Here is a 9,486-nt window from a genome sequence, read left to right as displayed (position 1 = left end):
TACCCACTCCATTCTACCCGGAACTCATCTGCCCCCATCCCAGGGAAAACCTGGAGACCCCTAGGGGCTTTTCTGCTATAGGTGGTGTAATCTTGGGCCAGTCATCCATCTTTTCTATGCTTTGTGCTCCCACCACCCACTGCCCCCCACCCTCACACACCCCCCCATGCCCTGTAAAATGTGCCTCCTGGACCAACAGCCCCCTTACTTCAGATGGAAGAGGGGCTGAGCTGGAAATGAGTGGGTTCAGTCCTTCTGTGACAGTCTGCGGAGAGTATCCGAATGTCCTCTTCTTTCAGCTGAGTGGAAGATGACCTGGCCAGAGTCACACTAGGCACCAGGCAGAAGTAGGTGCTAGGGCACTCTCCACTGCTACAAAGGGGTACTGTAGATGTGTATGCTCCTCAGTATCCCTAGGCAGACCCCCACTTTGTTTAACTCTCAACGGAAGAGGCATGGGAGGCATGGTGGAGGCAGGGGAATTGCTTTGAGATGATCTTGGCTCTTAGAGATGACAACTACTAACCTTCACCTCTTACTCACTCCTCCATATTCCTCAAAGCACTTTCTTTTCTTTATTAAATACTTTTATTGGGGGCTCTTATCACAATTCATACATTCACCCATTGTGTCAAGCACATTTGTACAACAAAGCGCTTTCTTATCCATAAACTTAGTGGGTGGGTACTCAAAATTTCTCCTAAGAGGGAAGCAAGATAAGAAACCCTGTGTGACTGATAGGGAAAATGAGGCCCCAAGCTCACTGCCTTCGAGCCCGTGCTTTTGGCTCAGAGTGTCCAGGATGCAGTAAATAGAACTGCGTCCTCGGGTTGCTGAGCCTGTAAGTCTTTATGGGAGTAAAAAATTCACCTTTCTCCTTAGAGTGACTAGAGGCTTTGAACTGCTGACCTTGTGGTTAGCAGCCCAAACGAAGTATAACCCACTACACTCCTAGAGCTCCTAAATGAAGCCCAGAAGTGGAAAAATAGAGGAGACAAGAGCTCTGGTCTTTGATTCTCACTCTGGTGTGTCTTCTGCCAAATTGCAGAATGGGACCCTTAAATGGTAAGGGACTGTGGTAAGCATCAGAAAGAGGAGAGAACAAGGAAGGTTCTTCAGGATCTAATTGTTCTGAGATTCAACAGGAGTCATAAAAACCCTCTGTCTTCACCACAGTGATCTTCATATAACCTCCTCCAAGAGGGACGGACAACAGAAAAGTGGGGGAAGGGAGACGTTGGTCAGTGTAATACATGAAAAAATAATGATAATTTATAAATTATCAAAGGTTCATAAAGGGGGGATGAGCTAATACCAAGGGCTGAAGTAGAAAAAATGTTTTGAAAATGATGACGGCAATAAACGTACAAATGTGCTTGACACAAAGGATGTATGTATGGACTGCTATAAGAGTTGTAGGAGTCCCCAATAAAATGATAAAAAAAAAAAGAACCTTCCTTCCTCTGAGGCTGGATCACCAGGGAGGTGACAGAGTGAAGGAAGAGCTGGAGACAGAGAAGGACGCAATGTAACCCAGACCGACTGTTAATCATCTCTTGTGTTTACATATCATTTTGCAATATATAAAACACCTTCCCATCTATTTTCTCCCCCAGTTACTTGATGAGTTAAGCAGGGCAGAGATAGGGTCACTATGAGTCATCATCTTCTTAATGGCACTGAGTTTGACTTTTCAGTTAGAGATGTGGTTCTGAGGAATTCAATGCCTAGCACAAGGTCACATAGCTAAGCATCAGTCAAGATTGGAACCTTAAAAGCCCCACATGAAATGCAAGATCACAGTCAACCAAGTGACTGGGGAGCTGAACTGTCTGTGTGCACTTGGGTGGGTGTGTGTGGCCACACCCTGGCTAAGCACACAGGGAAGAGGTTGCAAAGCTGTTGCAGGTGCTTTGGGGACAAGAATGTTTGCCCTTTGGATTGAATGGGGCTCAGGTGCACAGTGTCTGGACTTTCAAGAAGCCTTAGAATTTCTCCTCCCATGAGTCGCCCCACCTCACGGAGAGTTCCTGCTCTGGGCTGCCTTTTCCCAGGCCCAATGACATTTTCTTTTACCTTGGGTCTTGCTCTCTCCGGGAGCTTGTACTAGTAGCCCTTTCCATGCATGTGTATGTGCGTGCTGAAGCGGGTGATAGGAGAGGCAGTGATTCATATATTCCTGAGTGCCGGCTATTTGCTTAGGCTCGGGCAGTAGAAAAATGTAATGAGGAACGCACATTTGAAATTCGAGACCCATCTCAGTGGCAGTACAGCATCACGTTTCTCTAGGCCAGAATATAAGGTGTAAGTCTGGAGGCCTCAGTTTGCAGGCACAGAAGCATCTTACCCCATAAGAGAAAAGTCTGCAGGCTTCTCTGTCTTATGATTGCAGGAGCTCTAGAGAGGCCACCAGGATCCCTGGAGGTACTGGGGGTCAGGCACTGGGCTGTTAACCACAAGGCCAGCAGTTCAAACCCATCAGCCACTTTGAGGGAGAAAGATGAGTCTGTATGCTCCCATAAAGACTTACAGTCCTGGCAGCCCTGACAATACACGTTGGAACCGACTAGACGGCAAAGGGCTTGTTGGGTTTGGCTTTTGCTTTAGAAAGCTCCCAAAAGCCTTGCCCACAAGCCTATCCAGTCTCCATGGTCTCACCGTGTGTTTTATGATTTACACCTTCCTGGATGACTCTGTCGACTGGCACTTTGTAAGAGTGTGTGAGAAAGCCGACAGAGCTGAGATCCAGATCAGAGAAGTCCTGTAGCCGCTAAACCAAGACATCCCTCCCCCTGGTTTGTTAAATGAGGATAGTTAGAGGGTAGACTCTGAAGGTCCTTGCAGCTTCTGCTTTTGAAGATAAAACCCGCGGCCTCCCCTTAAGGACGTACAGGCACGGCATGACTTTCTCTTAACTCTTACTGAAAAGCTCACTCACGCGCTCACTCACTTTCATGGAGTCATGCCCACCCACAGTGACCGCAGCAAGTAGTGGTTTCGAAGTACAGACCTTGCCCGTTGCAACCAGACGCATAACCACTATGCCACCAGGGCTTCACAAAGCTACACTACAGTTACTCCTTCTGTGGCCACGCGTATACCCTCTCTGCCCAAAGAGATTGACTGGTGATCCAGCATTTGTTTTGATGTCAATGATTCGACCCAAATCCCCACTACTCTACCAGTCACATCCTTTTCCCTTGGTGTTGAGGTCCTGTCCATTGGTTCAGGGGCTTCTGCTTAGAGACATGCACTATTGGGAAAGGAAAGATTTTAGCTTGCACTGTTAGCTGCCTCCCAAGCAAGAATCCACTTGTTTGTTTTTTGTTAGGGAATCCACTTGTCAACGTGGGGTTTCTCAGGAAGTCAACCAGTTGAGACATGGTGGGCAATCAGACACCCCTAGGCTCCTGCACGGTTCCTGCACTTGAACTCTTGGGCGAATCTGCTGCAGCTACCTCAGGAGGCGGGGCTGAGCCCATAGGGGGCAATGATTGCACAACCCTCGGGGCCTGGCTTTGGGAAATCCAGCCTAACCTCTCAAATTTACTTTATGTCTAATTTCTTTCTTTCCTGCTTCCTCCCCTTGTTTCTAGCTCTGGGCCTTCCCTGCTCCTGTAGCAAGGCTGAGACCCCAGATGTGCCAGGGGACATCCTGATGAGGCTGAGGGGCTAAGGGGCCTGAGGCCGATGCCTCTTCAGAGCGGAGCATTTTCCTGCTGGTGGTGAGTTATCAGATTGAGGCTGCCCTTTCTCTGCGCTGTCAGGTAAAGCCCTTTCTAAGGGCATGGGAACGTGCAATACAGACTGTCCTGGGAAGGACACCTGGGGGGACTGTCAAAAGACTTGCTTTCCACAACGTGTACCATTTCAATTGATTCCCTTCTTATTTCTCTTTCCGCGTATATGTGGTTAAACACTCAGCTGCTCATCTGTGGTTCAGACCCAGCAGTGGGGAAAAGCTGCTCCATCACACTTTACAGCCTTGGAAACGTTAAGGCCCAGTTCTACTCTGTTTTATACTCCTATGAGTATTAATCAACTTGACCGCAATTGTTGTGGTTTTATATCTGTTTGCTTTTAAAAAATGTAAAGGAAAATTTTAATTCTCTTTAACATAATAAAGGTGCATGGATCTTTATAGTAGCCCCAGAGGGCAGCGGGGCGTGGATGACTATCTTTATTGACAATTGAGGAAACTAAGCCCAAGTAGAGGGAATAATTTATTTCTCTCAAAATGGGCTCCTCTAGACACTGGCATTCCCTATACAACCAACTAGAAAACTGTCCAAGACCCCTTCCTTCCTTCAACTCCCACATGGGCTACTCCTTCCTCAAAATGCCTCCCACATCTCCTCTCTACCCCCAACCACCCTGCCGTCTTCTCTGCCCTCTGCCTTGGTTCAGGAGTTGGCATCTGATGCCTGCAGGATTTCACAACCTTTGTCACAGGGCTCCCTGCCTCAATCCTTGCTTCCTCTAGTCCACAAAGGAGCCCTGGTGGTTTAGTGGTTGTGCGTTGGGCTGCAATCTCAAAGGTCCTTAGTTCAAAACCACCATCTGCTCCTTGGGACAATGACAGGGCTATCTACTCCCATAAATATAGTCTTGGAAACTCACGGGAGCAGTTTGACCCTGTCCCGTAGGGTCTTGATGAATTGGCAGCAACTCATGGCAGTGATGTGGGTTTGGATTGGCTGGTCCACAAAGCAGCCAGCACAGATGGGACCAGGTTATCCCTTTCAAAACTACCGCTCCACAGCTCTTCACTGACTTTGGCATCGAGTTCTAACTTTGCAGCCCGGCACTGTGACCTGGCTTCCACCTGTCTCTCCTGTCCCACATCCTCCCATACCTTTCCATACACCTTATGCTCCAACCTCATTATGCGACTGTCCAGGCTTCTAGATGCTTTATGCACCTTCCTGGTGTCCTATGTGCTCAGATGTTTTCTTCCTCCACCTTCTCTAAAACCCTAAAAAACCCTTCCAGGTCCAACTCCCAGCCTTCATCACTGTGAACACTCTCTGAGTGCTGATCAGAATGCATTCTTTCTTTCCGTAAGCCCATCGCTCCTGGCTTGTCCCTTACATTGTATCTGAGCTGGAGATGAGCCCGAGTGCTGGGCCTCAGTCTGAGCCTCACCTCTCAGCTCAGGCCCTGGCCGGAGTGGGCCTCTACATGATGGGTGAATGCTTACTTGAGCCATGTATTCCATCATGCTTCTCCTGCTTTCCATTGGTCCGCACAAGAGAAAGAGGCAAAATGATCTAGCCTGACATTGCTCAGGGGGCTAGGAAATGAGAGGCTGTGCCTTCTGGACCTTAACTAGGGAGGCTTTATTCCTTTCCCTGTGTCCTGCCCAGAAAAGATAGCACTGGTTCTAGATGACAGACGACTCTACAGGGCTGGTCCTGAATAGATCTTGTATTGTTTATATCCCACCACCACCTTTTACACTTACAGAGCAGTTTATGATCATTTTCCATGATCAGAACAAGCATCTTTTCCAGGGAAAAACTCTTCTGGTTATAACCATGTTTATTAACTTTGATTTATTGACAGTTCAGCTTAATGAGGTTCTCCCACCATGAAAGAGCACTTTAGAAGCATTCAGTGAAGTCTGAGTGCTCTTCAAATAGTAGTTTTTACTGGAGACCACTGAGGGAAAGAGAACCCAAGCCCAGCTCAGGATAGTCCCTTAAGCCTGGGAGAAATGCCCAGGCCTGCTGAGCAGAGCATACAGTCCAAGAAGACCCTTATCAATAGCCCGAGAGCCCCACTTGCCCTTGTGTAAATCCTGGAGTGAGGGGATTGGCCGCAGTGATGGAGCTCATGGTTAGTGGGTGGGGAACAGTGGGTGAAGGCTCTGAAGGAAGTGAGTATAGAGCCTGTTTAAAGGGATGACCTCTGGGGTTTCAGAGGTTGAGATATAAAGCTGTTTTTCTATGTTGAAGGCTACGAATCTGAGATTTGCAGAGAGGAAAACGCACAATATCACCCGCTATATACCAGTTATAAAGTGACTTTGTTTTAGAAGGTCGAAGAGTTGAGGTGCATGGTAGCCTGTGTCTTCTCTCTCTGGAGCAGGTAAAAACCCCAAGGCTTGAGTACTCCACCCCCCGGCCCCGTGCCAGTTTTCTTCTCCTCCCCAGTGCATCCAGGGGTTGTTAACCTGATGTTGCTCCCCAGCCATTTCTTGCCCAATACAATTTCCTCAAACAGCTAGGACCACCTAGTGTTGTCAGGACATGAGATGCTTGCAAGGTCAGATAAGCCAGCTCTGGCCTGTAGGAAGGGCGAAATCTCAAGAATTCCAAACATCTTCTAAATGGTGTCTGTGGAGTCAGAGGGGGAAAGGGAAAGGTAGTTCTGATGGGCCCTGTTCTCAGGGTGCCTCTTGGTCCTGCAGGGAGCCGCCATGGAAACGGGCAGAACAGCAAGCTGGCTGTCAAAGACCAGGGCTTTACCTTGGCTCTACCTCTGAGCTGTGTGATTGTTGACAAGTCCTTAATTTTTCTGGATCTCAGTTCCCCATGTGAAAGATGGAAAGAATCAGATTAAGTAACCTCTAAGGTCCTTCTAGCCTAAATGTCATGAGTGTATTGACTTCAAAGAAAGGAGGGCTAATACTAGTCCTAATGGTCAGAGAAGTCTTATTCCACAAGAATAAGCCCTTATGAAATGCTGTCAGAAGTACTGGTTGACAGCCAGCTGATCAATGGCCATCGGGTCAATTCTGACTTATCATGACCCAATAGGACAGGGCAGAACTGCCCAAAGCTGAACATTTTCTCAGGAGCAGAAAGTCTCATCTTTCTCCGGAGGAGTGGCTGCTACTTTCAAACTGCTGACCTTGTGGTCAATAGCCCAGCACATGCCCACCATGCCACCAGTGTTCTTTAAGGGCTGGTAGAGAGCAGGTTAGAAAAGAAACATAGGGGCAAGGGTGGTTTCATGCTAGCATTCTCACCTTCCGTGTACGAGACCCAGCTCCAATTCCCGACACTCACCTCAAGCACAGCCACCACCCATTTGTCAGTAGAGGTTTGTGTGTTGCTATCCTGCTGAACAGATTTCTGCAGAACGTCCAGACTCAGATGAACTAGGAAGAAAAGCCTGGTATGATCTGCTTCCAAAAAATCAACCAATCAACCCAGTGGATCACAACAGCCCTATCTCATTGGTCATGGGTAATCCAGGAATCAGGGCCAACGCAAAGATCGCTAATGACAACAAATGAACTATAGTCTGTGCCTTCCTTGTGCTTGCATCTAGTATGGAAGACAGATGGATAAACAAGTGCTTAGATGAACTGTGATGTTGTTGAGTGCTTAGCTGAGTTCTGACGTGGGCGAAACCAAGGAGTGGGCCGCTCATTATAGCTACAATTAACAGATACCATCTTCTCTCTTCTCTCACCACCAGAGCATCTTCCGATTTTTTCCTGCACCTCCATCTCTGTTGCTATGGAGATCACCAATGGGACAGAAACATTGTACAAGAGTCTCCACGCCGTGCTGAAGGCTCTAAATGAGACACTGCACAGCAACTTGCTCTGCCTGCCAGGACCGAGATCAGAACCGGGGCCAGACCAGCAGACTGAGAAACAGCGGGTCAGCCGACCTAGCCGTGACGACAACTCCTACATGTACATTCTCTTCGTCATGTTCCTGTTTGCTGTCACAGTGGGCAGCCTCATCCTGGGATACACCCGTTCTCGCAAAGTGGACAAGCGCAGTGACCCTTACCACATGTACATTAAGAACCGAGTGTCTGTGATCTGATAGGTGGAGGCTGAGGGTGACATGAGATCGAGACAAGTGAGGCTTGTCTTCTGAGGCCCCCAGAACTCAGATGTAGATCATGTCAGCTGTCCTTGTCCCTGTCTCCGAGATCAGTAAGGAGTAGTGCTACAGGAGGCCATCATGGGGGGAGGGGGGCGGATGACAGAGCTGGGCCTGAGGATAAGGACTTTTCCAGGCAAACCTCGACTTTAGAGAGTAGGAGCCCCGTGAACAAACTGAGAAACAGCAAGCGATAGTGGCCAGGAAGTCGTCTGGAGACTGGGGTGCTGGGGGATGAGGGTTGGAGAAGAGAGACGTGGACGTTGAAGCAGAGAGAGATGAAACAGGAAGATGCAGTCGGGACATCGCTTTGTGTGTGTTCCCTTCAACAACCATGACAGACAGCGATGACTGTCTTCTCTCGCAGATGGATTTTATTTTTCACAACTCATTTACGCTACCTTTATGCTTGTTCACATTTTTAAATGTTTTCCAACATATTTAACACTTGTGATTTCACCCCCCTGTGAGGTAAGTAGGGCAAGGGCCTCAGTGGTGCAACAGTTGGAACCCAAGCCACTAGGCTCCTTGCCCAGGGCCTCTAGAACTCTGGTGCACACAGGAATGGACCTGGTAGGGCCTGATGTTTATAAGATTCTGTAAAGCCTCTTAAAGAAAAATAATTTTTAAATACCATACTTTTGCCAATATTGCAAAAACATATTGCCATATTGATCCACTGCTAGGGCCCCTGAGCCCTGAAGGTTATGCCTTACTAACTCCAAAGCCCCACGGTTCACCCAACCCAGACCACGTGACTTCACTGCCTCCGAGACGGCTTCCTCCATCGAGACTGCCTTTGATTGTGAGAAATTCTGATCCCAAGTTGAAATCTGCTTATAGAAGGGTGATATTTCAACAAGCAGAGTGTGAAATGCCAGCCCGTGGCTCAGAGAAAAAGGAATCAGCTCTGCTTTCACAGCTAATGTGGCATGTGACCTTGAGCTGGACATGTCTCTCTGGTCCTGTCTTCTCTGCTGTCCAAGAGTCAGGAGTTTGCGCAGGGCCCAACCAGTTCTGATGTTCTAGGCTTCACATACTATAGGCTGAATGGGAACAAGTGCTATTTTGCGGGTCAAAATCCAGTAACTACCAGTAGTTTCATGTGGTTCTATCTACACATGCCATGTGGCAAGTGAAGACTTCACCAGTCTTTTGCTCCAAATCCCCGACCAGTACTAGTCATGGTTCTCCTTGGCAGATTTTGACTGAGGAAATCCCCCTGGGGGTCTCCAGAAAGCCCCATCGAGACGTCCATTTTTGTGTTTGTGTAGAGCGCAAACTCCAAAGAGAATAATTATGGGTGGTTTTCTCTTTCAGCTTTATACATTTTCAAAATATTTGATTTGTTGAATCCTAAGTATGTTAACCTGTGTAATAAATGAGTAAAGAACGAACTGGTATAATAAATGAGTAAAGAACAAACAACTTTTACTTTAAAAAACCAAACCAGAAATGAATAGCTATGTCTGTTTGGAATGAAGTTATTCAAGTACACTTGCTTGCTCCAATCAGTGGCTCTGTTGGCTCCCTGCATGTCTCTGCTGAATGCCCTGTGTGTGCAGGCACTTCCTCAGCTCATCTCTACTTGCAGGAGAGGCTGAGACCTGCCGGTGGAGATGTGACATATGAGAAGATA

At 47.8% G+C, this 9,486-nt stretch overlaps 1 protein-coding gene across 1 annotated transcript; it reads left to right on the top strand.

Annotated features, from left to right (window-relative positions):
* Positions 1–3,632: 3,632 nt before the first annotated feature.
* KCNE3 (potassium voltage-gated channel subfamily E regulatory subunit 3) lies at positions 3,633–9,219 on the top strand. Its single transcript, XM_075548663.1, has 2 exons — positions 3,633–3,725; positions 7,429–9,219. The coding sequence occupies exon 2, from the start codon at positions 7,470–7,472 to the stop codon at positions 7,785–7,787; it is 318 nt and encodes a 105-aa protein (XP_075404778.1). The 5' UTR covers positions 3,633–3,725; positions 7,429–7,469; the 3' UTR covers positions 7,788–9,219.
* The last annotated feature ends 267 nt before the right edge of the window (positions 9,220–9,486 follow it).

Source organism: Tenrec ecaudatus, chromosome 4 (genome assembly GCF_050624435.1).
Source record: "Tenrec ecaudatus isolate mTenEca1 chromosome 4, mTenEca1.hap1, whole genome shotgun sequence".
Taxonomy (NCBI): Eukaryota; Metazoa; Chordata; class Mammalia; order Afrosoricida; family Tenrecidae; genus Tenrec; species Tenrec ecaudatus.
Note: the sequence above shows the minus strand (reverse complement) of the source record. Positions and strands in the feature narration are given on the sequence as shown.